At 47.2% G+C, this 27,817-nt stretch overlaps 1 protein-coding gene across 6 annotated transcripts in view; it reads left to right on the forward strand.

Moving 5' to 3' along the window:
* The window catches only part of RASAL2 (RAS protein activator like 2), a 544,136-nt gene that overhangs the window by 386,776 nt on the left and 129,543 nt on the right, over positions 1-27,817 (forward strand). Inside the window, exon 1 of one of the 6 annotated variants that reach the window (XM_063939725.1) lies at positions 11,723-11,816. The exons of the other annotated variants lie outside the window; for them this stretch is intronic. Coding sequence (XP_063795795.1) covers positions 11,738-11,816 — 79 coding nt within the window. The 5' untranslated portion in view covers positions 11,723-11,737. Of the gene's footprint in view, positions 1-11,722; positions 11,817-27,817 lie in introns of those variants that run through there. 6 annotated transcript variants of the gene reach the window in all.

Raw genomic sequence — 27,817 nt, forward strand, 5'->3', positions numbered from 1 at the left:
GTCTGTCGCTGAAAGCAAGGATTTCACTACTCTGGTGGCTGCAGATGTCTCACCTTCTGGAGGGCCGCAGGTTCGGGATTCAGGATTGGATCCTTCTAACCACAGATGCAAGTCTCCGGGGATGGGCGCAGTCACTCAAGGGAAAACCTTCCAAGGAAGGTGGTCAAACCTGGAATCCGGTCTTCCAATAAACATTCTGGAACTTAGAGCCGTGTACAACGGTCTTCAAGCGGCAGATCTTCTGCGAGATCGAGCCATTCAAGTGCAGTCAGACAATGTAACGACGATGGCCTACATAAACCGACAGGGCGGAACAAAGAGCAGAGCTGCAATGTCGGAGGTGACCAGAATCATCCTCTGGGCAGAAAAACACGTGTTGGCGATGTCAGCAATTTTCATTCCGGGAGTAGACAACTGGGAAGCGGATTTCCTCAGCAGACACGATCTCCATCCAGGGGAATGGGGCCTCCATCCAGAGGTGTTCACGGAGGTGACAAGAATTTGGGAAGTTCCTCAAATCGACATGATGGCCTCCCGCCTCAACAAGAAGCTTTGGAGGTATTGTTCCAGGTCGAGGGACCCACAAGCAGTGGCTGTGGACGTTCTGGTGTCTCCGTGGGTGTTCCAGTCGGTGTACGTGTTTCCTCCACTTCCACTCATCCCAAAGGTTCTGAAGCTCATAAGGAGAACAAGAGTTCCGGCAATCCTCATTGCTCCGGACTGGCCAAGAAGGGCTAGGTACGCAGATCTTCTGGATCTACTGCTGGAAGATCTGAGGCCTCTTCCGGAGGACCTGTTACAACAGGAGCCATTCGCTTATCAAGACTTACCGCGGCTACGTTTGACGGCAGATATTAGCTCGGAAAGGGCATTCCGAACAAAGTCATTCTTACCCTGATACAGGCTAGGAAAGGGGTAACGTCTAAACATTACTATCGCATTTAAAAAGTATGTGTCTTGGTGTGAATCCAAGAAGTTTCCTACGATGGAGTTTCAACTGGGACGGTTTCTCCTCTTCCTGCACGCTGGTGTGGATATGGGCCTGAAGTTGGGATCCGTAAAGGTCCAGGTTTCAGCCTTATCCATTTTCTTCCAGAAACAGCAGCTTCCCTCCTTGAGGTTCACACTTTTTTGACAGGGGTTCTGCACATCCAGCCTCCCTTTGTGCCGCCTACGGCACCCTGGGATCTTAACGTGGTGTTACAGTTCCTCCAGTCGGATTGGTTCGAGCCTCTGCAGGAGGTTGAAGTCAAGTTTCTCACATGGAAGGCTGTCACTTTGTTGGCCTTGGCTTCTGCTCGATGTGTGTCGGAGTTGGATGCTTTGTCTTGTAAAAGCCCCTACTTCAGGCTTTCCCAACCACGGTCCTCAGGGCACACCAACAGTGCAGGTTTTAGCGATATCCAGGCTTCAGCACAGGTGACTTAATTAGTAGCTCAGTTATTTTGATTTAACCATCTGTGCTGCAGCCTGGATATCACTAAAACCTGCACTGTTGGTGTGCCTTGAGGACCGCGGTTGGGAATGCCTGCCCTACTTGATCTTCCATGGAGATAGAGCTGAACTCGGGGCGCGTCAACAGTTCCTTCCAAAGGTTGTGTCGGCTTTTCATATCAACCATCCTATTGTGGTGCCAGTTGCTACTGAATCCTCAATTCCATCAAAGTCCTTGGATGTTTTATGGGCGCTTAAAATCTATGTAAAGAGGACTGCTCGCCACAGAAAATCGGACTCTGTTTGTCCTGTATGATCCCAAGAAGATTGGGTGTCCTGCTTCTAAGCAGACGATCTCTTGCTGGATTAGGTTCACTATCCAGCATGCGTATTCTACGGCAGGATTGCCTTGTCCAAAATCTGTTATGGCCCATTCTACTCGTAAGGTGGGTTCTTCCTGGGCGGCTGCCTGGGGTGTCTTAGCTTTACAACTTTGCCGAGCGGCTACTTGGTCTGGGTCGAACACGTTTGCTAAGTTCTACAAGTTCAATACTTTGACCAAACTTCAGGTCCTCAGAGGCCAATCAGTTCTGCAGGAGCCTCCGCGCTCTCCCTCCCGTTCTAGGAGCTTTGGTACATCCCCATGGTACTAATGTGGACCCCAGCATCCTCTAGGATGTAAGAGAAAGTAGGATTTTAATTACCTACCAGTAAATCCTTTTCTTGTAGTCTGTAGAGGATGCTGGGCGCCCGCCCAGCGCTTCGTGATCCTGCAGTGGTTACTTGATTCAGTGCTGCTTTGTTCTTAGTTAAGTACTGCGTTATTACTCGGTACAGTAATGTTATTCAGCTGTTGCTGAGTTTTCAAGCTAGTTAACTTGGTTTGCCTTGTTTGTGTGAGCTGGTGTGAATCTCGCCACTATCTGTGTAAAATCCTTCTCTCAAAGTTGTCCGTCTCCTCTGGCACAGTTTCTAGACTGAGTCTGCTAGGAGGAACATAGAGGGAGGAGCCAGCCCACACTATTAAACTCTTAAAGTGCCAGTGGCTCCTAGTGGACCCGTCTATACCCCATGGTACTAATGTGGACCCCAGCATCCTCTACGGACTACGCGAAAAGGATTTACCGGTAGGTAATTAAAATCCTATGTTAACCAATTTGTATGAGCGACCGTGTATGTCCGTTTTTCAGTGTTTGGGAGCAAATGGTCGATTGTCATTCATTGTTATCTATTAACAGATTTTCATTCCAACCAGCCAGATCTGGCGAAAGATCTGCCAGAATAATTGTATATTGTATGCCCAGCTTTACTAATAAAAAAACTTTCTTCTTTAGGAAAAGTACACACATCCAGCTTGGTTTGGGTTTCTTTTTTTTCTGGTCCTATAGAAACTATTGACTGCAGAACTATCTTCATGAGCTAGCAGTTGCCAAATCTGCTGAGGCAGCATTGCACCAGCTATGTAATAAGAATTGATCAGTCAATAAGGAATAGTTATTTAATTTACTGCACTCGTGCTGTACGAGCTGTTTTACAATGTGTTTCTAACATCTTTCTTGCAAAGGTAGAGCGATCTGTCAGACCTATTCATTGCCATCAGTGCAAAATACAATATTACTGCAGTAGCTTTCTGTGCAGAGCATCAATATTCATCGGGTGTAGTATTGTATGCCGGTGGCCGGGCTCCCGATGCCGGAATCCCGACCGCCGGCATACCGACAGCGTGGTGAGCGCAAATGAGCCGCTTGTGGGCTCGCTGCACTCGCCATGCTGCGGGCACGGTGGCGCTCTACGCGCGCCACGCTATTTATTCTCCCTTTAGGGGGATCGTGGACCCCCAAGAGGGAGATAGTGTCGGTATGCCGGCTGTCGGGATTCTGGCGCCGGTATACTGTGCGCTGGGATCCCGACAGCCGGCAAACTGAAGACCACCCATATGCATCCTGTGCCTCTGTGCTGTCTATACCTTGGCTGAGTATATGTACCCTTTTGCTTCCTACTGTCTGGTAAAAGCCGGTACCTTGTCACACGGGTGTGGTATGTTAGATAGACTAGAATTAGGTAGACAGTGTCTAGGTCATTCACTATTGGTCGACATGTTTTCTAGGCCAACAGGGACTCTAGGTCGACATGAGTTGTTGTTGTTTTTTTAAAGTGTCTCCGTAGAGTGATCAGGAACCCCAATTAGTGCACCGTGTCACCTCACATGGCTTGCTTCGCTCGCCATGCTTCAGGCAAGGTGCCTCGCTCCGCTACCGCTGCGTTCGACACAGGTTACCATTCCCAATTGTATTCCACGTGGATCATAAAGTATGAAAAAGTTTAAAGAATGAAGAAGAAAATAAATGTGAAAAATGCGTGTCGACCTTTTGTCATGTCGACCTAGAAACCATGTCGACCTACTTACTGTTGTCCAATAGTGGTGACCTAGATATTGTCGACCTAAGTCTTGTTGGCCGAGAGACCGGATCCCTTGTCGCACTCCATGCAGTAACCACATCAGGTTGCCATTGGTAAACTGGTTAACTGGTCTGATTAAACGTGGACTTACATAGAAATAGGTTTTGTGTGCGACATCTTGAATTGATAAGTATTACTTTGGTATCAGTAAGGCATTGATCAGGGGCTGATGGGTGACATAAGTGCTGTGCTAAAGTATTGTGATATCATCTCTACCTTGCTAATAATTTATGTCTTTATATTTGCAACTGATTTATTTGAGAGGGGGTTAACTTGGCCACGTGGATAGAGAAAACGAATATGCTTCAGTCTTCATTTCCCGACTTTCTTCTCTTGGAAAAATATTGATTGTAGCCAAACCACATGCATTAGAATTGTGTAATTGTTCTTCTCATTCTAACTATATATTTGTCAGTTCAAATGCTTTTTTGTGAGTGCTTTATTTAGAGTGTTTTTATGTTGTAGAAGGCTCTGTTCACCGGGAATAAAAACAAAGTAATGGAAAACTGAATGCAAAGCAAAGCCACATTTATTGGTAGGATATAGAGAATAAGGCCGGAATCTCAACTATAATGACCGTCAGATCTAGATTTACTAAGTGTGGAACGACAGCATAGTATAATTTCTGCAGTATACATAAGGTTTCCACAGTGAAACATCGGAGTGTATAGATGGATCTGGATCCAGGGCACCAACAGGATAAAACTTTAGGTGTCCCAGGATGCATTGGGGTCCTCCTCTATAACCCCACCTCCAGGCACTGTGAGCTCAGTTTTGTAGTTGGTGCCTGCAGTAGCAGGTCACTAAACAGGACGGCTGCACGGGCAGCTCTCAAAGCTTTACAGAATGAACTTTTCAACAAGAGCTGGCAGCACTGTAAGTCTGAGAGACTTTAGCGCTGCAGCTACATCACCCTCCACGAGTCGCCGCATATTCCCGCTGGCTTGCCTGTGTACTTGCCGTGGGAACATTCACGGCACAAGCCACTTCTGTGAGATTCTTCCCGGGATTATGTGGCCGCCACCGGGGGGGGGGTCTAGATAGGTGGACCGCGACGCTGGCGTGTACACTGTCACAGAGTAGGGGGATGCAGTCAGTTTACCTCCAATCAAAGTCCCGACGTTCAAAATCCCGACACCAATTGGCCGATGGTCAAAATCCCGACAAGGTCAAAATACCGACATGGACAAAATACCGACATTTAAAATACAGACATGGTCAAAATGCCGACATGTAAAATGCCGACAGGTCAAAATACCGACATGAGTTTTTCATGATTTTTTTCATTGAAACCGACTTGTTCATACTTTACCATCCCAGTGGACCTGGAGGGGGAATATAATAGTGTGCCGAGCGCAGCGAGGCACCGTGCCCGAAGCATGGCGAGCGCAGCGGTACACTTTATATGGTGTCCATGTTGACTTATGTCGACATACACACACACAAAAAACCGCATGTCGGTATTTTGACCTGTCGGCATTTCACATGTCGGTATTTTGTCCATGTCGGGATTTTGACCTTGTCGGGATTTTGACCATCGGTCATTTGGTGTCGGGATTTTGAACGTCGGTTTTTTGATTGGAGGTATTTCATACCGATCCCAGAGTAGGGACCCCACTAGAACACCAGGGCAATAGGTGCACAGATCAGGTGTATTAACTCCTGTTTTAAATAAGGCTCCATAGAACCTGAGGTGGAAGTCCAGCATAGGGGAGGTGGTGCTTGACCTGTAGCCCCTCCTCCGGCCCAGGGCACAATCTCAAGTAGATTTCCCCACCCTTGGGCTGTTTCACTCCTTCCTCTTACCTCACAGGAGCCTGGGCAGCCATCAGCAGCACAAGCAACAGCAGGTCTCTGGGCTGCAGGACAAGGGGATTCTGCAGAACAATCACTTTTTGTCATGTAGTGAATAAGGGCTAGCACCTAGGAAAATTAATATATACATGAAAAGAAAGGATTTTCCACTTTGGGACAACCCATTTCTTTACAAATCCCTCAGTATAGCGCTTTGGGGAGTTGAGCCCCACTATACATATTAATAGCACCATTTGACATGCCCCGAACTTTGCAGCTAGCCAAGCGTTCCACCAATAAAATATGCCTCTTGGTCCATCGCGATGGTGACACAAGCGTAATGCAAGGGTACACTGGCTACTAGTACTGTCATTTTATGTACGCCTGTGTGCAGTTAAGTCGCTAATCTGGGTACTTGTGCTGCGTATTGTTCTGCTCAATCAGCGACTTTATACCAATTCCTTTGCAACAGAAGTACTAATCTAGTGACCCTGGTGCACTGTGAGTGACTGTGTGCCGCTGCCATGCGAATAAGATGCAAAGGCGTAGCGTTGTTCTCTCTCAAAGCGTCTTCCGCCATATGGAGCAGAAACCCTCTAGGTGAATGAGGGCACATATGTACAGTGATCTTTGAGCCTCTATTATAAGCATTTAATTTGCAATGTTGGTAATGTGGATGCCTTTCCACCAAATTCAGAACGATATTCCGGCGGTCAAGAGACCAACGCCGGGATCCTGACAGCCAGAATACCGGCGGCGAGTGCACATGTTCCCTCGCAAGCTCACTGTGCTCGGCACGCTTCAGCCCCGGTGGCGACCTTATATTCCCCTTCGGGTGGTGGCGTGGACCACCACCCAAGTGTGGATTCCAGCCAGCCGGAATTATAACCACCGGTATTTCATCAGGTGTTGGGATTCCGGCGTCGGTATCCTGAGAGCCGTGATCCCTACAGCCGGCAAACTGAATGCCTCCCTTTCCACCTACACCAAAAATAGTCCTATTCATAAGTTCTTCTAAACAAGTATTAATTTGTCCTATGAAAAGTGATCATTTAGCAAAACTATTTAACTTACTTAGAACCTTAACTAAAGGGCCCTACACATTTGTTGATCCGCCGGCGAGCTGACCGACGGCGGATACGGGCGACCCGGCGGCGGGGGGGCAGTGACGGGGGGAGTAAAGTTTCTTCACTACCCCGTCACCCGGCTCCATAGAAGTGCAATCAAATATGGACGAGATCGACCATATTGGCCTGCATGCACAGCCGACAGGGCACCAGCGATGAACGAGCGCGGGGCCACGCATCGTTCTTCGCTGGTGCCTCCACACTCAGAGATATGAACGGTATCTCGTTCATTAATGAATGAGATCGTTCATATATTTGACTATTATCGCCCAGGGTGTAGGGCCTATTACTTAGAGGTGTATCACCTCCTCAAAAGACAATTTGTTTTTTTATAGGCTTTAAAACTTGTAACAAAAAATAAATAACATAGAGACTGTTGCACACTCAGGAGCAGAAACAATAGGTAATATCCTCTGTGCGTCACCATACACAATACTATAACAGAAAGAAAAAGGGATAGGACCCTTTGTCACTCTCCCCTCTCCAGGGACCCTCATAGATCGGGACTCCAAAAACAAGAAGAAAAGGTATATACTGTATAAGATTCATAAATCCAAGGTGAAGACGTCAGATGCAAGGTTGACAAAGTCCCAATCTGGTGTATATACAACAGATTGGGACTATGGGGCAAATGTGTTAAACCAGGAGAAGTGATAAAGCAGTGAAAGGTGATAACACACCAGCCAATTAGCTCCTAACTGTCAATTTACATATTGGAGCTGATTGGCTTGTGCATTATCACCTTGCACTTATCACTGATGTATCATTGCTTTATCACTTCTTCAGGCTTTATACATCTGCCCCTTTGTTCTACTTATTGTAATTATGACATACATTTTTATGCTATGAATTTTAATTTTTTTTAGCCATGTTATGAAAATATTTTCCATGTAAGTACCTCTTTCTTGTGTGAGGTTGGTAAATGGTATTGGTTACATAAATAGGTGTGGTTGTAGTATTTTGCTCATGTACACACCTTGGTTTTATTAATATTATATATACCTTTTCTTCTTGTTTTGAGAGTCCTGATCTAAGAAAGTCGCTGGAGGGGCGAGTGCCACATGGGTCCTCCTATCCTTACTTCTTTTTGTTTTAAAACTAGTAACGCCTGTTGAGGCAAGAGCTGCCTCCCCCCCTTCCTTCCCCCCCCTTCCTTCCCCCCCCCCCTTCCTCCCCCCCCCCTTCCTTCCCCCTCCTCCCCCCCCCTTCCTTCCCCCTCCTTCCCCCCCCTTCCTTCCCCCTCCTCCCCCCCCCTTCCTTCCCCCTCCCCCCCCCCTTCCTTCCCCCTCCCCTTCCTTTCCCCCCCTTCCTTGCGCCTCCCCCCCCCCTTCCTTGCGCCTCCCCCTTCTTCCTTCCCCGCTGCCCCCCCTTCCTCCCCCCCCCCCTCCCCCCCTCCTTCCCCCCAGTTCTCATTTCAGCTTTGGAAACTTTTATAAAATCCTAGCCATTGTACATTTCTAATGAATAGGCTTAAGGATACATACATACATTATAACAAAACAGATTGAGGGCAGCACATGATGTATGCAGACCGTATTGCAGCAGGATGACATTGCTTTAGTCCCCAGGCTGTGTCTTCTCTTCTGCTGAGCTGGTAAATGAGATGTGTGCAGACCTGTATGACCAATAAACCTTACCTGTCAATATCCCACAAACTGCTGCCAAGCTGTAATTGTCTCTGATTGACAACCCCCCATATATGACAGCTAAATTGAAAGGCACAGTCCCACCCTGGAGCACAGGATTATATCATTTTGCATTCAGATGATTGATGGGTTTCACATAATTACATAAGGATATGCATTAATGGTTTGCAAGGAAGCGCAGCAAATTCCAATGTCCATTTATTTGTATTTTTGTTGAGCATTCATTAATGTGTTTATGAATAAATTAGCTTCTTTTTTTTTTTTTATAAAACCTATGGATTGTAAGCTTGTGAGCAGGGCCTTCCTACCTCTGTGTCTGTTTTTACCCAGTTTTGTTCTAATACTGTTGTTCCAATTGTAAAGCGCAACGGAATATGCTGCGCTATATAAGAAACTGTTAATAAAAAAATACAAATAAATAAAACATGCATTCCTTTCTGGCTGAACTAGCTATTAAAAAGCTCCTGGCCCCGTACACCAGATGTAGACTTGTTTCATTGTTTCTGATTGGGCCCATTGCTCCGAAGTTTCTGGTTGCCGGTTAGGAATTATGCTATAGAGCAGAGGTTATCAAATGCACCGCAGTGGTCCAGGTTTTAAGTATAGCCATGCTTTGCCACAGGTGACTTATACCCCTTTTCCACTACTGAGCGCGGGTCGCAGCCGGAAGCCTGACACGGGTGCTACCCGGCTGCGGCCCGACCTCAGCCCCCTTTCCCACTGTGCTCACCAACCCAGCATATTGCCGGGTTGGTGACGCTGCTAGTGACGCGGCAGGGGCGTCGCTGGCCGATCACATGATCTCCCAGCGCCGTCCTTCCATACAGTGTAAACGGGAGCCGTGTCGCATTGACACGGCTTCCGTTTACACTACAACCCTACCCGGATCATTCCCGTGTCCTGTCCAGGTATTTACCCGGGTAGGATTCATGGGTCACTTGATCTGGGTTTTTGCAGGGGGGACCCTTTTCCACTAGCAAAAAACACTGGTAAATGCGCGCCCCCGTGCATTTACCCATGTTTTTTGAGCTAGTGGAAAAGGGGGATTAATTAGCACCTCAGTCAATTTGATTTAACCATCTGTTCTGAGCCATGGATATACCTAAAACCGGGACCGATGGGGTGCCTTGAGAACCTCTGCTATGGAGTATTTATTATTAGCCTTTTACTGCGGGTTGGTTGATTTTTGGGATCGCTCCCGGCAACTAAAGCGTCACCAAGGTATGCAAGAAACTGCTCTTGGCTATCAGTGCGGCAGCTCAACAAACCATTTTGCAGTCATGGATGCTTTCTAATCCACCCTCCCTCACTCTTTAAAGGGAAATTGTATAATATAGTTCAAATTAATTGGAGACTACTTTAGATAAAGAAAAACGCTTATCTAAATGTTTTGATTCTTGGTAAAGTTATGTTGCTACTCTGCCAGCAGATTTTAAGGTAAGGATTACAATGTAAAGCATACAGAATGGTATGATACTAGATTGTTATTGGGGGATCCTCCTATAGTGCTAGACACTTAGCTCTTTGTGGAATACTGCGGCTCATTCGGACTCTGGAATCCCCGTGTTCCTGATAAAAAGGGTATTTGGTTTATGGTTTGACTTATATACTGATTTGTTTCTGCCATGTGTAAACTTGATATGATATGTTAAAGCCACATGCTTGAAAAACCACATTTGATGTACATGATGTGATACATTAATAAAAAGTTTTACAAAAAAAAAAAAAAATCCTGGGCTACAGTACCTGTCAAATATGCCCGCCATCACGTCGTGTCACCAGAAAGATCTCAACCATTTCCAGCCCAACTGTCATATCTGCCCAGAATTGGACACTGTAAACCCATTAATGTTCTGGATTGGGCAATGAATGTTCTGGATTAGGCAGTACACATTTTATCATCATTGTATATATATTCAGTTTCTGTTATTAATTGATCTATATACCTGCTTATATAAATACAGCTAACATTCACCTGTTTTGTACCAGTGTTGAATTAACTATTATTATTGGTTGGATTGGTTGAACTATTATTATTGGTTGGATTATTATTGGTTGGATCATGAGCATCTTGGGGGTAGGCTTTTACTGATTTAAGGGGTACCCAATCCGTGCAGCGCTACTCACCGCTCCTGCTCTATTATTGGGAGATTTGCACTAAAATAAATGTGCATTTTGTGTTCCCTCTTATATCTTGCTAATATGTTTCCATGAAAAGTAAAGTTCTTTGACTAAGAGAACAATACAGTGACCAAAATGTTTTCGTTTATCCTGTCCAGTTCTTCTTTTTCCTTGGCAAACAGGCACTATATGGTCTAAAGTATGAAGTATAGTACAGTGTTTTGCAATCTGCAGTCCAAGTTTTGTTTTGTAGAAATCTATGTGCTGCTGCATTGCAGGGCATTGTGCCAGGCACACGTTGTCATCTTCTCTCTGATGTTAAAGTTCTCATCTGGAGAAAGGCAGAGCTGTGATAACACAACAGAAATAGGTTCTGAAGTAGGAGCTCTGTGCACAACCAGCAGCGCTGAGCATTTTGCCATTCCTCCACTAGCACTCTCCTGCTTACTATTCCCACAGGGCATAAGGACCGGAAGCCAAGCTGGGCATCCAACCCAGTCCAGTTTCCCCTTCTGATGAGATAGCACTGGAATAGCCCCATAATGTTAGTTTTGGCAGTTAACTGCTTATTCCATTATTACAGATCAATGCAGCCGTCACAGGTTAGGTAGGCGCTGCTAAGAGGGGGGCTGAAGACAGACTTGGAAAAGGAGGGAGGAAGGGAGCATCCGGTGCTTCTTAATCAGAGATTGATGAACCTGCCTGTGCAGAAAGGGAAGGAGCCTTAGAAGGGAGGACGCTCCAGCCCATTACAAGCTGAAAGGAGAATGGTCTTGGCTGCTGTGTCTTGTAGCACTTGCGAAGAATTGGTTGTTCCAGCATTTGCAAGCTGTCACATCTGATGAATGGGAAAATGTTCCAGCATTCGCCTTGAGCTCCGAGAAATAGATTTTCATTCTTTTAGCTTTTGTTTTGTTGCTGGATTCGGCAGCCTTGCCTTGTGTAGAAGCCCATTTGCCCCCCGCTGTGCCTTCAATCCGTTCCGCATCACAGAGCAGTTAAACAAGGCCTAACCCTATTGATCTAATTGGAATGTACCAGTGACAGTCCGTTGCATTACAATACGGTCTTGTTGCCCCTGAGCTTGAAGAGCCGCCTAAGGTCAGGCTAGAGTAGGAAACAGTGCGCCACGTGGGGAAGTTTACAGCTACAACCATGAGCTTCCTCTCACCTGGGGATGGAGAATGGCTGGACAGCAGCACAGAGGAAGAGAGGAGTCTTCTTTCTTTTCTGGGTACGGTCATTTGCTTCAAGTGCAACTATAAAGTTTTCAAGTTGCCTTGATTTGTATTTATTGTGCTTGGTTTTATATTTATACATTGAATGTTTGATGTAATCTATTTGCTTTATATAGTGACTTTCGGGTCAGTACAGGACTAAACAGAAGGATTGTTTTTTTTCTGTCTGATTTGTGTTGAAGTACTTTGTTTTGATTGAATAATGCCTCTAAACTTTAAAGTCCTCTCGTGCGCAGAAGAGGTTAATATGTTGACGTTGTACTGGATACAGATCAATATGTGATTGCAATGTACTCCAGCTTAGTGCTTTCAGTGTATGTAAGTGCATTAGTTATTGGTAGATTTAGTAAGCAGATATTATAAAATGTACTTCAGTTTGCAGCTTTGTCTCAGTTGGTAGAGAAGTAACGTCCATGCAAGTAAGCCTGTCATTGTACAAATGATATCACGCGCACGTTATTACCACACTAGCCGCAGTTTTGATACATTGGTCATTTTACATTAAATTGATCGGAGACGCTGAATGTGTGGGCCCTACTATCTAATTGCATAGAAGAACATATATCTGATTTGGAATCAATTGGTTTGTTTATGATTATGGGGGAGATGTATCAAGTCCCCTAAAGAGTATAGACGTTACCCATAGCAACTATTCAGCTTATAGCTACCATTTATAATTAATTCTATAATATAGTAGGTAGAACTTGTTTGGTTGCTATGGGCAACTTCTCCATTCTTTAGAAGACTTGAAATATCTCCCCCTTAGTGTGTTAATCACACTGGCCTATAACCGCTTGAGGGTGTCTTGAGCTGTCAGGTTCAACCTTCAAATAACCTAAACTTTGTAGTATGATACACATCTTGGGCCAGATGTAATGCCGCCCGATTTCGGCGGCTTTGCGGGATGCCAGCCGAACGTGGACATTCTTTTAAAGGGGTGATCACTTACAAAGCATGGTTTTACCACGTGAGTGATTGCCCCTTTAAAAAAAAAGTCAGTTCGGCCAGCATCCCACACGGGCGCCAAATTTAGGCAACATTATATCCCGCCCCTTCTATTAATAAATTAGCCAAATATATAATCAGTTGTCCCTCAGATTTGCCAGTGTCTTGCAGTGTTATTTATATAATAAAAATGGACTGTAATATACTGAATAAGTCCTTTCCGTACATCTGTTTATTTTAAACATAAAATGTGAAAGTGGTATTTCATGGCTAGCACCATCTTTTTTTTTTTCAGTGTTGGTTTTATTTTTGAACCAACCCTAAAACGCATTTTGTGTTGGTGACAAATGTACGCAGTGAGTATAATGGAGAGCTGCTTATCTATTCAGTGGAAGAGAAAAGTCACAGGTTTTAGGGCTGTCAAAACAGATTTTACAGAAGTGAAGAAGAACTTCATGGCTTATGTGATAATGTAGTCTTTCGCATGTTTTTTTTCCCCCCCATAGCACAGCCAACATAGTTTCAACACTTCACATGATAAGATCAGCCATTAATATTTAAAAAAGGACATTTTGTCATTGGTCTCTGTCATATAACCTGAGCAGAACACAGCTGAAGCACACTGCATAATGTGTATTTACTATACCGTTACTATTTCCTGAAGTACGCTATTTCAGGACTTCGGCCTCTGGACAGCAGCTGTCAGGTCTGAGAAATTTATGCCACAGTAACATCACAAAAAGGATACATTACGCAATGCATGTTACTCAGTCAGTTGTTTATATCTGCCTACATGTGTTTTTACAATATATTCACTATTTTCTGTAAAGCGCTATATATTGTCTATAAAGCTATGTGGGATATGTGTATGATATATACTTAACTGTTAATCAATAAAATAATACATAATCATATTACAATGTATTTCAGCTGGTCATGTTTACCTGCTGTCTCCCCAATGTCAAGTTCTTCTGATAACAAAAATCGTGGTGTGCAACTTGGAATTAACTATGTAACTTTCGAACTATAGATTGATTACATGATGCGATTTGTGGTTCTGTGGTTTCTGATGAGCGCAAGGTGATCACGCACCAGCCAATCATTACAGATTTGAAAAATGACAGTTAGGAGCTGATTGGCTGGTGCGTTATCACCTTGCACTTATCACTTCTTTATCCCTTCTCCAGGCATAATACATCTGACCCTGTACTGCTAATTTACCGTATTTACTAAACACTGCAAATAATATATTTCAGTCATTCACGTCAGGCCCCAATGGAGCTTATAATGTATATTTCCAACCACAGGGACACACCTATACACCGAAGCCAATTAAGCTTGCCAGTCTGACCTTTTATAGAGCCAAGAGAGAAGTTTATCCACTATATTGTCCGTAATATAAATAATTCCCAAAGTGTAGGTGCCAGCAATCATTTTATATGTGCATTTGCTCTGTTGAGAATCATCAAGACATGACTTCATATTTTAGTCATTTTATAGTGTTAAAATGCAGAATTTATTAATTCATAACACTATAGCTTTGTAATTAGAAGGTGAGCTTTTTTAATGAACTGTCTTTTTAGTGTAAATATAATGATCTGTAAAATGATCTAACATTATGTTAATGAGTTCAGATACAGAACATACTGAGCGCCAGTAAACGACAATATTTCAGGAAATAGTCACTTTGTGAGGACTTTGTTTCAGGTGTGTATATTTTGTCGACGTGGTAATAATGACGACAGTGTGTTTTAATTGTGATGTCTTCCTCAACCCTAACAGTATTCCTAACCCTAGCGGTATCACTAACCCTAAGGCTGTGACAGTTTTGATTTTTCGAATGTTGCCATTGTAGACATTGATGATGTCCATGTCATGACTGTCGACCATCTGCTGTTGACATTCTGAATGTCAGCATTTTGATTATATGCAGTCAGTGTATCTATCTTTTATTTATACTAATAATTATGTCTCTTAACTATTCTTGGTTAATGGCAGATACTCTCAAGCAACGTATCCAGAGATTGAAGGTTTTTTTTTTGCTCTGGCATCATTCTTCTCATCAGGTGGGGGCCGCATCCTCTTCTGGTCAGGTGAGGACTGCGTCGTCTTCTGTTCAGACTGGGCCTGCGTCGTCTTCTGTTCAGACGGGGCCTGCGTCCTTTTCTGGTAAGGTGGGGCCTACGTCCTTTTCTGGACAGGTGAGGACTGTGTCGTCTTCTGTTCAGACGGGGCCTGCTTCGTCTTCTGTTCAGACGGGGCCTGCTTCGTCTTCTGTTCAGACGGGGCCTGCTTCGTCTTCTGTTCAGACGGGGCCTGCTTCGTCTTCTGCTCAGACGGGGCCTGCTTCGTCTTCTGTTCAGACGGGGCCTGCTTCGTCTTCTGTTCAGACGGGGCCTGCTTCGTCTTCTGTTCAGACGGGGCCTGCTTCGTCTTCTGTACAGACGGGGCCTGCTTCGTCTTCTGTACAGACGGGGCCTGCTTCGTCTTCTGTTCAGAATGGGGCCTGCTTCGTCTTCTGTTCAGAATGGGGCCTGCGTCGTCTTCTGTTCAGAATGGGGCCTGCGTCGTCTTCTGTTCAGAATGGGGCCTGCGTCGTCTTCTGTTCAGAATGGGGCCTGCGTCGTCTTCTGTTCAGACGGGGCCTGCGTCGTCTTCTGTTCAGACGGGGCCTGCGTCGTCTTCTGTTCAGACGGGGCCTGCGTCGTCTTCTGTTCAGACGGGGCCTGCGTCGTCTTCTGTTCAGACGGGGCCTGCGTCGTCTTCTGTTCAGACGGGGCCTGCGTCGTCTTCTGTTCAGACGGGGCCTGCGTCGTCTTCTGTTCAGACGGGGCCTGCGTCGTCTTCTGTTCAGACAAGGCCTGCGTCGTCTTCTGTTCAGACGGGGCCTGCGTCGTCTTCTGTTCAGACGGGGCCTGCGTCGTCTTCTGTTCTCTCCTGTTCAGACGGGGCCTGCGTCGTCTCCTGTTCAGACGGGGCCTGCGTCGTCTCCTGTTCAGACGGGGCCTGCGTCGTCTTCTGTTCAGACGGGGCCTGCGTCGTCTTCTGTTCAGACGGGACCTGCGTCGTCTTCTGTTTAGACGGGACCTGCGTCGTCTTCTGTTCAGACGGGACCTGCGTCGTCTTCTGTTCAGACGGGACCTGCGTCGTCTTCTGTTCAGACGGGACCTGCGTCGTCTTCTGTTCAGACGGGACCTGCGTCGTCTTCTGTTCAGACGGGACCTGCGTCGTCTTCTGTTCAGACGGGGCCTGCGTCCTCTTCTGGTCAGACGGGGCCTGCGTCGTCTTGTGCTCAGACGGGGCCTGCGTCGTCTTCTGCACAGGTGGGGGCCGGCGTCGTCTTCTGCACAGGTGGGGGCCGGCGTCCTCTTCTGCACAGTTGGGGGCCGGCGTCCTCTTCTGCACAGTTGGGGGCCGGCGTCGTCTTCTGCACAGTTGGGGGCCGGCGTCGTCTTCTGCACAGTTGGGGGCCGGCGTCCTCTTCTGCACAGGTGGGGGGCTGCGTCCTCTTCTGCATAGGTGGGGGCCGGCGTCCTCTTCTGCACAGGTGGGGGCCGGCGTCCTCTTCTGCACAGGTGGGGGCCGGCGTCCTCTTCTGCACAGGTGGGTCCTGCGTCCTCTTCTGCACAGGTGGGTCCTGAGTCCTCTTCTGCACAGGTGGGTCCTGAGTCCTCTTCTGCACAGGTGGGGGACTGCGTCCTTTTCTTCTCAGGTGGGGAATGCATTGTATGAGAAGACTATCTTGGAACAAGTCCCTATTCCTAATCTCTACAGTACATTGGGTCCCTCTATTGTCTGTCTGCTGCATAAATTGTATTATACCATACTGTCAACTCAACAATCTTATTTACAGCATATGTTTTACAGAACAAATTAGATAAGTCCTAGTTTATAATTAAAAGGTCTTCTGCGTACGAATGACATGTTCATTTGGAAAAAAAAAACAAAAAAGTGCAATGAGATTGAAGTGAACGGTTGCTGCTCCCTAGCGCACATAGCCATCTGCATCTGTCAGAGCATCATCCCAGATATGGAAGTTTCATTTCCTGCATCTCCTTGGGAAGCATATTTTGATGTTGCTCTTTGCTGAGACTTTAATCACAAATAATTATATCTATTAAACTGCTCTGTGATGTTAGCATTGAATATTTATTAGACCCCTCTAGTAATTTAAGCATCTAAATTGGGCTCATGAGTCTCCATATTTGCATTTGACAAGTATAAATAAATATGTTTTGTCAGTTATGTTTAGAATGTACATTTGACACAGCCTGACGTTTTAGGCAATTTGCTTTAATTGTGCTGTGTCATCGCCTCATATAAATAGCAATTTTTCCCTCCGAACAACCAGCACTAAAGTTCCGTTGCTAATGAAATTATGGAGGACGGTGAATAGATTTAAAAATAAAAAAAAATAAAATACCTTCTCTTTTGGGAAGTTCTCATAGCTAGTAAAAATAAATATATATTTCTCTGACGTCCTAGTGGATGCTGGGGACTCCGTAAGGACCATGGGGAATAGACGGCTCCGCAGGAGACTGGGCACATCTAAAGAAAGATTTAGGTCTATCTGGTGTGCACTGGCTCCTCCCCCTATGACCCTCCTCCAAGCCTCAGTTAGATTTCTGTGCCCGGCCGAGCTGGATGCACACTAGGGGCTCTCCTGAGCTCCTAGAAAAGAAAGAATAGTTTAGGTTTTTTATTTTACAGTGAGACCTGCTGGCAACAGGCTCACTGCAGCGAGGGACTAAGGGGAGAAGAAGCGAACCTACCTAAGTAGCTTGGGCTTCTTAGGCTACTGGACACCATTAGCTCCAGAGGGATCGCACACAGGACCCGACCTCGTCGTCCGTTCCCGGAGCCGTGCCGCCGTCCCCCTTACAGAGCCAGAAGCAAGAAGGCCTGGAAAATCGGCGGCTGAAGACTTCTGTCTTCTCCAAGGTAGCGCACAGCACTGCAGCTGTGCGCCATTGCTCCTCATGCACACCACACACTTCGGTCACTGATGGGTGCAGGGCGCTGGGGAGGGGGCGCCCTGAGCAGCAATATTAACACCTTGGCTGGCAAAACGGACACCATATATAGCCCCAGAGGCTATATAGGTGTAAATTACCCCTGCCAGAATAACACAAAAAGCGGGAGAAAGCCCGCCAAAAAAGGGGCGGAGCCATCTCCCTCAGCACACTGGCGCCATTTTCCCTCACAGCTCCGCTGGAAGGATCGCTCCCTGGCTCTCCCCTGCAGTCCTGCACTACAGAAAGGGTAAAAAAGAGAGGGGGGGCACAAATTTAGGCGCAGTATAATATATATATGCAGCTATAAGGGAAAACACTCTTTATAGGTGATATCCCTGTGGTATATAGCGCTCTGGTGTGTGCTGGCATACTCTCCCTCTGTCTCCCCAAAGGGCTTTGTGGGGTCCTGTCCTCTGTCAGAGCATTCCCTGTGTGTGTGCTGTGTGTCGGTACCGCTGTGTCGACATGTATGATGGGGAAAATGATGTGGAGGCAGAGCAAATGCCTGTAAATGTGTTGTCACCCCCTGAGGGGTCGACACCTGTGTGGATGGACTTATGGAAGGAATTAAGTGACAGGGTCAGCTCCTTACATATAAGGTTTGACGACATAGGACAGCCGGCTACTCAGCTTGTGACTGTTCCAGCGTCTCAAATGTCATCAGGGGCTTTAAAACGCCCGCTACCTCAGATGGCAGACACAGATGTCGACGACGATGAGACTAGTGTACCCTCCAATAGGTCCACCCGTTACATAATTGAGGCAATGAAAAATGTATTACACATTTCTGATAGTACCCCAGGTACCACAAAAAAGGGTATTATGTTCGGTGAGAAAAAACTACCAGTAGTTTTTCCCGTATCTGAGGAATTAAATGAGGTGTGTGAGGAAGCCTGGACTTCCCCCGATAAGAAATTGATAATTTCTAAACGGTTATTGGCAGCGTACCCTTTCCCGCCAGAGGATAGGTCACGTTGGGAAGCGTCCCCTAGGGTAGATAAAGCGCTTACACATTTATCAAAACAGGTGGCACTACCGTCTCCGGATATGGCCGCCCTAAAGGATCCTGCTGATAGAAAGCAGGAGGCTACCCTAAAAGCTATATATACACACACGGGCATTATATTGCGACCAGCGATTGCATCAGCATGGATGTGCAGTGCTGCTGCTGCGTGGTCAGATTCCCTGTCGGATAATATTGATACCCTGGATAGGGACACTATTTTGCTGACAGTAGAGCATATAAAGGATGCTGTCTTATACATGCGTGATGCACAGAGGGATATTTGCCGGCTGGCATCAAAAATAAGCGCAATGTCCATTGCCGCCAGAAGGGGGTTATGGACTCGGCAGTGGTCAGGTGATGCCGATTCAAAAAGGCACATGGAAGTTTTGCCTTATAAGGGGGTGGAACTGTTTGGGGATGGTCTTTCAGACCTCGTTTCCACAGCTACGGCTGGGAAATCGACATTTTTGCCACAGGCTACCCCACAGCAAAAGAAGGCACCGTATTATCGAGTACAGTCCTTTCGGCCCCATAAACACAAGAGGGCTCGAGGCGCATCCTTTCTGCCGAGAGGCAAAGGTAGAGGGAAAAAGCTGCAGCATACAGCCAGTTCCCAAGAGCAGAAGTCCTCCCCCGCGTCCGGTAAGTCCACAGCATGACGCTGGGGCTTCACAGGCGGATCCGGGAACGGTGGGGGCCCGTCTCAGAAATTTCAACACACAGTGGGCTCTCTCACAGGTGGATCCCTGGGCCCTTCAAGTAGTATCTCAGGGGTACAGGCTGGAATTCGAGACGTCCCCCCCCCCCCCCCACCCCCCACCCCCCCCGCCGTTTTCTAAAATCTGCCTTACCAGCAACTCCCTCTGCCAGGGAGGCAGTGTTGGTGGCTATCCAAAAACTGTATTCACAGCAAGTGATTGTCAAGGTACCCCTCCTTCAGCAAGGGAAGGGTTACTATTCCACAATGTTTGTGGTACCGAAACCGGACGGTTCGGTGATACCCATCTATCTTAAATCTAAAATCCTTGAACACTTATATCAAAAGGTTCAAGTTCAAGATGGAATCGCTCAGGGCGGTTATTGCGAGCCTGGACGAGGGGGATTACATGGTCTCCCTGGACATCAAGGATGCGTACCTGCATGTCCCCATTTACCCTCCTCACCAGGAGTACCTCAGATTTGTGGTACAGGACTGTCATTATCAGTTCCAGACGCTGCCGTTTGGGTTATCCACGGCACCGAGGGTCTTTACCAAGGTAATGGCCGAAATGATGATACTCCTTCGCAAGAAGGGAGTTTTAATTATCCCGTACTTGGACGATCTCCTGATAAAGGCGAGGTCCAGGGAACAGTTGGTAGTGGGGGTAGCACTTTCTCGGGAAGTGCTACAACAGCACGGCTGGATTCTCAATATTCCAAAGTCACAGCTGGTCCCGACGATACGTCTTCTGTTCCTGGGAATGATTCTGGACACAGACCAGAAAAAAGTGTTTCTTCCAGTGGAAAAAGCCGAGGAGTTGTCATCTCTAGTCAGAGACCTCCTAAAACCGGGACAGGTGTCGGTACATCAATGCACGCGAGTCCTGGGAAAAATGGTAGCTTCGTACGAAGCAATTCCATTCGGAAGGTTCCACGCAAGGACTTTCCAGTGGGACCTGTTGGACAAATGGTCCGGGTCCCATCTCCAGATGCAACAGCGGATAACCCTGTCGGCAAGGACAAGGGTATCGCTGCTGTGGTGGCTGCAGAGGGCTCATCTACTAGAGGGCCGCAGATTCGGAATACAGGACTGGGTCCTGGTGACCACGGATGCCAGCCTTCGGGGCTGGGGCGCAGTCACACAGGGAAGAAATTTCCAAGGACTGTGGTCAAATCAGGAGATTTCGCTTCACATAAATATTCTAGAGCTAAGGGCCATTTACAATGCCCTAAGCCAAGCAAGGCCCCTGCTTCAGAACCAGCCGGTACTGATCCAATCAGACAACATCACGGCGGTCGCCCATGTAAACAGACAGGGCGGCACAAGAAGCAGGAGGGCAATGGCAGAAGCCACAAGGATTCTCCGATGGGCGGAAAATCATGTGTTAGCACTGACAGCAGTGTTCATTCCGGGAGTGGACAACTGGGAAGCAGACTTCCTCAGCAGGCACGACCTCCACCCGGGAGAATGGGGACTTCATCCAGAAGTCTTCCAAATGCTGGTAAACCGGTGGAAAAGACCACAGGTGGACATGATGGCGTCCCGCCTCAACAAAAAGCTAAAAAGATATTGCGCCAGGTCAAGGGACCCTCAGGCGATCGCTGTGGACGCTCTAGTAACACCGTGGGTGTACCAGTCGGTTTATGTGTTTCCTCCTCTGCCTCTCATTCCCAAGGTACTGAGAATAATACGAAGGCGAGGAGTGAAAACTATACTCGTGGTTCCGGATTGGCCAAGAAGAGCTTGGTACCCGGAACTTCAAGAGATGCTTTCAGAGGACCCTTGGCCTCTGCCGCTCAGACAAAACCTGCTGCAGCAGGGGCCCTGTCTGTTCCAAGACTTACCGCGGCTACGTTTGACGGCATGGCGGTTGAACACCGGATCCTGAAGGAAAAGGGCATTCCGGAGGAAGTCATCCCTACCCTGATCAAAGCCAGGAAGGATGTCACCGCAAAACATTATCACTGCATTTGGCGGAAATATGTTGCTTGGTGTGAGGCCAGGAAGGCCCCAACGGAGGAATTTCAACTGGGTCGATTCCTGCATTTCCTGCAAGCAGGGGTGACGTTGGGCCTCAAATTGTGGTCCATTAAAGTCCAGATTTCGGCCCTGTCGATTTTCTTCCAGAAAGAACTGGCTTCACTGCCTGAAGTTCAGACTTTTGTCAAAGGAGTTCTGCGTATTCAGCCTCCTTTTGTGCCCCCAGTGGCACCTTGGGATCTCAATGTGGTTTTGGAGTTCCTGAAATCACATTGGTTTGAACCACTTAAGACTGTGGATTTGAAATATCTCACGTGGAAAGTGGTCATGCTGTTGGCTCTGGCTTCGGCCAGGCGTGTGTCAGAATTGGCGGCTTTGTCCTATAAAAGCCCTTATCTGATTTTCCATATGGATAGGGCAGAGTTGAGGACTCGTCCTCCGTTTCTCCCGAAGGTGGTATCAGCGTTTCACTTGAACCAGCCTATTGTGGTGTCTGCGGCTACTAGGAACTTGGAGGATTCCAAGTTACTGGACGTAGTCAGGGCCCTGAAAATTTATGTTTCCAGGACGGCTGGAGTCAGGAAAACTGACTCGCTGTTTATCCTGTATGCACCCAACAAACTGGGTGCTCCTGCTTCTAAGCAGACTATCGTGCGCTGGATTTGTAGCACTATTCAGCTGGCGCATTCTGCGGTGGGACAACCGCAGCCTAAATCTGTAAAAGCCCATTCCACAAGGAAGGTGGGCTCATCTTGGGCGGCTGCCCGAGGGGTCTCGGCTTTACAACTTTGCCGAGCTGCTACTTGGTCAGGGGCAAACACGTTTGCAAAATTCTACAAATTTGATACCCTGGCTGAGGAGGACCTGGAGTTCTCTCATTCGGTGTTGCAGAGTCTTCCGCACTCTCCCGCCCGTTTGGGAGCTTTGGTATAATCCCCATGGTCCTTACAGGGTCCCCAGCATCCACTAGGACGTCAGAGAAAATAAGAATTTACTCACCAGTAATTCTATTTCTCGTAGTCCGTAGTGGATGCTGGGCGCCCATCCCAGGTGCGGATTGTCTGCAATACTTGTAAATAGTTATTGTTACACAAATCGGGTTGTTATTGCGAGCCATCTGTTCAGAGGCTCCGTTGTTATCATACTGTTAACCGGGGTACCTATCACTAGTTATACGGTGTGATTGGTGTGGCTGGTATGAGTCTTACCCGGGATTCAAAATCCTTCCTTATTGTGTCAGCTCTTCCGGGCACAGTGTCCTAACTGAGGCTTGGAGGAGGGTCATAGGGGGGAGGAGCCAGTGCACACCAGATAGACCTAAATCTTTCTTTAGATGTGCCCAGTCTCCTGCGGAGCCGTCTATTCCCCATGGTCCTTACGGAGTCCCCTGCATCCACTACGGACTACGAGAAATAGAATTACCGGTGGGTAAATTCTTATTTTTTTTCTCTTTAGCAACCGTAAACAGATTTAATGGGTGTGGTATGTCTTGTCGACAGTCATCAGGTTGACATGATGAACTGTTGACAAACCGTACCTGCTGGTGTAGTGGTCTGTTACCTACTCGTGGCGGCTCCAGTGTCCTCTTGCGGGTCCCGGTGGTTACGTGAGGATCAGTTGCAGCACTGGCATCAGACGAAGTGCGTTTGCTCACCCTGTCCATAATTCCTACCATTAAACCCCCCACCCCACAGTGGCTAACCCTAACTACCCTCCTTCCCCAATTCCTGCAGCTTTACCCTATTTTTTACTTGCAGCCTAACCCTAAATCACCCGCCAGTGCCTAATCCTAACCGCCAGCATCCTCAGAATGTCAGCATTTCACATGGCGACGTTTCATCTGTTGATATTGTGAATCTGTTGACAGTTTGAGGATGTCAACCTGATGTAGTGTCAACATGGTTCCGTCGACCATTTGACCGGATACCGATTTGCCAATAATGATTACATGCAGTACAACACCAAAATGGAGACTTTGAAAATGGGCAACGCTTTTTTATTGATTCGATCTTGGAGAGAATAAATATTGTAACATGGCATTTTGAATGACCTTTCTGCCTTTACACATATGCCACCATACATTCACAGACCTTTAGATCTGTCCATCCCAGAGGACAATACTAATCCTTATAACCTCTTCCATCTTGATAGGTATGTACTCGGACCTTTCTAAGAAGAAGAAAAACAAATTTCAGGTTGAGCGTATTGTAGGGATTTGCCATTATTGAGGCTGGGCCAGACGGCCATTATCTTCCATAATCTTGAGTTGTGCTGCAAGAACAATGAGGCCATTCCTTCATGTCTGGTGTAATTTGTTTTCTTGTTCATGTTTTCTCAAGTTACATAATGCCGAATTGACCTTTATAAAATGTTGCAAAGCATAACTTGCTTCAATAGGTCAAGAAGCCTTCTGGTACAGTACAGTTTTGTGTATATTTTTAAACCTCATTTTGATGGCAGACATACAAAATACCAGAGGAAAGAAGAACCATTTTTGTCTATTTATCCATCCATCTATCATTCTAAAATTAGTGATGAAGCTGCATTTGTATTGAATGGATGCTTCTTTCGGCCTGCAGATGATGCTATTAGCTGCTGTTGTCAGTGAATCTTGCCTGCTGATTAAACGCGTTGTGTTCCACACAACTGGAAGCATTGCACCACTTCAATTAAAGGGCACTGGTACCTTAAATGCTATGGCTTTATACAGAAAATACCAGCAGCATTAAGAATAATACATGTAAACATGTTGGGAGCTTATCAGAGCTAAAATAATTCAGAGGAGGGTTACGTCATAGGGCAGTTTTCCCCCTACTCTTCTGTTCTGCTACTCTTACAATCCAGTCATTCTGAATGATCCAAGATCAAGTAGGATTTGATCAGTCAATCGTAAAATCTGCTGTCTGACTCATATAGGTCTTTAAGGTTGTAGCAGGAGCACCTTTACATAGATTCGGTTTTGTGCTTAAATAACCATTTCTCCGCATTTGTCCCTCCATATTGCACGGCAGTCCAGTCATAGAGCATGGATGGAACCACACCGTGTTGTGCAGAATCCTCAGACAGGATGCATTTGAAATGCAAAAATTCTGAACTCTTATAGCAATAAAGTATGGAAGTAATTCAGACCTGATCGCTGCTGTGTGTTTTCGTACAACGGGCAATCAGGTACAAACTGCGCATGCGTATGCACCGCAATGCGTAGGGGCATCGCACGGGTACAAAGCAGATCGCCGCTCACCGATGGGTTTGTGCGACGGATCCGTTCGCACGGGCAATCGCAAGGATATTGACAGGAAGAAGGCGTTTGTTGGTGTCAACTGACCGTTTTCAGGGAGTGTCTGGAAAAACGCAGGTGTGTCCATGTGTTTGCAGCGAGGGTGTCTGATGTAATTTCCGGTCCCGGACAGGCAGATGTGATCGCAGTGGCTGAGTAAGTCCAGGGCTGCACAGAGACTGCACAAGATCTGTTTGTACAGCTCTGCTACACATGCGTTCGCACACTTGCATAGCTAAAATACACTACCCCTGTAGGCGGCGACTATTTGATCGCAGCAGTGCAAACATCGCTTGCTAGCGATCAGGTCTGAATTAGGACCTATATTCAGATACAAGTATAAAGGTGTGTTACAGCCTGGTTCAGAGTTGTTCACTATACCGATCTGTTCATATTAAGACATAGGGGTATATGCGGAATTCGACCGTTTTTAAATTCGACACAATTCGACAGTCACATACCCTCCCGCCGGGAACCGAATTCGACATATTCAATAAAAAACGGATTCGACAGTCCCGCTGTCGAAAAACGGACCAATTGACGGATATGTGCGTCCTGGATTCGACTTTTTGGACGGTACAAAAATGTTTAAAAAAACCCAGAAAAAAATTGCGTGGGGTCCCCCCTCCTAAGCATAACCAGCCTCGGGCTCTTTGAGCCGGTCCTGGTTGTAAAAATACGGGGGAAAAATTGACAGGGGATCCCCCGTATTTTTAGAACCAGCACCGAGCTCTGCGTCCGGTCCTGGTGCAAAAAATACGGGGGACAAAGTGTAGGGGTCCCCCGTATTTTTAACACCAGCACCGGGCTCCACTAGCTGGAGAGATAATGCTACAGCCGGGGGACACTTTTATACCGGTCCCTGCGGCCGTGGACTTAAATCCCCAACTAGTCACCACTGGCCGGGGTACCCTGGAGGAGTGGGGACCCCTTAAATCAAGGGGTCCCCCCCTCCAGCCACCCAAGGGCCAGGAGTGAAGCCCGAGGCTGTGTCCCCCCTCACCCCCCCCCCCCCCCCCCCAATCCAAGGGCTGCGGATGGGGGGCTGATAGCCTTGTGTAAAATAAAAGAATATTGGTTTTTGCAGAAGAACTACAAGTCCCAGCAAGCCTCCCCGCAAGCTGGTACTTGGAGAACCACAAGTACCAGCATGCGGGGGGAAACGGGCCCGCTGGTACCTGTAGTTCTACTGCAAAAAAATACCCAAATAAAAACAGGACATGCACACCGTGAAAGTAAAACTTTATTACATACATGCCGACACACACATACTTACCTATGTTCACACGCCGACCTCTGTCCACTTCTCCAAGTAGAATCCGGGGTACCTGAAAATAAAATTATGCTCACCTAAATCCAGTTTGTCCTGGTTTTTTTTGTAATCCACGTACTTGGCAAAAAAACAAACCGCATACCCGATCCACACACTGAAAGGGGTCCCATGTTTACACATGGGACCCCTTTCCCCGAATGCTGAGACCCCCCGTGACTCCTGTCACAGAGGGTCCCTTCAGCCAATCAGGGAGCGCCACGTCGTGGCACTCTCCTGATTGGCCTTGCGCGTCTGAGCTGTCGGTCAGCGGTGAGGTTACCCGCGGTCAGCCGGTAACCTCCGAATGCTGAGACCCTCTGTGACGGGAGTCACGGGGGGTCTCCGCATTCGGGGAAAGGGGTCCCATGTGTAAACATGGGACCCCTTTCAGTGCGTGGATCGGGTATGCGGTTTGTTTTTTTGCCAAGTACGTGGATTACAAAAAAGAAGAGGACAGATCTACACTGGATTTTGGTGAGTATAATTTTATTTTCAGGTACCCCATGGATTCTACTTGGAGAAGTGAACCGAACCTCGTGTCAACATAGGTAAGTATGTGTGTGTGTATGTAATAAAGTTTTACTTTCACGGTGTGCGCGTCCTGTTTTTATTTGGGTATTTCTCTAACGTCCTAAGTGGATGCTGGGGACTCCGTAAGGACCATGGGGATTAGCGGCTCCGCAGGAGACTGGGCACAACTATAAGAAAGCTTTTAGACTACTGGTGTGCACTGGCTCCTCCCACTAAGACCCTCCTCCAGACCTCAGTTAGATTCTTGTGCCCGGCTTAGCTGGATGCACACTAGGGGCTCTCCTGAGCACCTAGAAAGAAAGTATATTTAGGTTTTTTATTTTCAGTGAGATCTGCTAGCAACAGACTCACTGCAGCGAGGGACTAAGGGGAGAAGAAGCGAACCTACCTAACAGGTGGTAGTTTGGGCTTCTTAGGCTACTGGACACCATTAGCTCCTGAGGGATCGACCGCAGGACCCGACCTTGGTGTTCGTTCCCGGAGCCGCGCCGCCGTCCCCCTTACAGAGCCAGAAGCACGAAGCAGGTCCGGAAAATCGGCGGCAGAAGACTTCGGTCTTCACCAAGGTAGCGCACAGCACTGCAGCTGTGCGCCATTGCTCCTCATGTACACCTCACACTTCGGTCACTGATGGGTGCAGGGCGCTGGGGGGGGGGGGGCGCCCTGAGGGCAATCAATAACACCTTGGCTGGCAAAATATACATCATATATAGTCCTAGAGGCTATATAGATGTAAAATTACCCCTGCCAGTATTACAGAATTAGCGGGAGAAAGTCCGCCGAAAAGGGGGCTTCTCCCTCAGCACACTGGCGCCATTTTTCCCTCACAGTTCCGCTGGAAGGAAGCTCCCTGGCTCTCCCCTGCAGTCTGAATACTACTGAAGGGTAAAAAAGAGAGGGGGGGCACTAATTTTAGGCGCAGTATAGATATTATAAGCAGCTATAGGGAAAACACTCATTGATAGTGGGATCCCAGTGTTATATAGCGCTCTGGTGTGTGCTGGCATACTCTCTCTCTGTCTCTCCAAAGGGCTTTGTGGGGTCCTGTCCTCTGTCAGAGCATTCCCTGTGTGTTTGCGGTGTGTCGGTACGGCTGTGTCGACATGTTTGATGAGGAGGCTTATGTGGAGGCGGAGCAGATGCCTGTAAATGTGATGTCACCCCCTGCGGGGTCGACACCTGAGTGGATGGTGCTGTGGAAGGAAGTACGTGATAGTGTCGACTCCTTACA

This window comes from Pseudophryne corroboree, chromosome 9 (genome assembly GCF_028390025.1).
Source record: "Pseudophryne corroboree isolate aPseCor3 chromosome 9, aPseCor3.hap2, whole genome shotgun sequence".
Lineage (NCBI taxonomy): Eukaryota > Metazoa > Chordata > Amphibia > Anura > Myobatrachidae > Pseudophryne > Pseudophryne corroboree.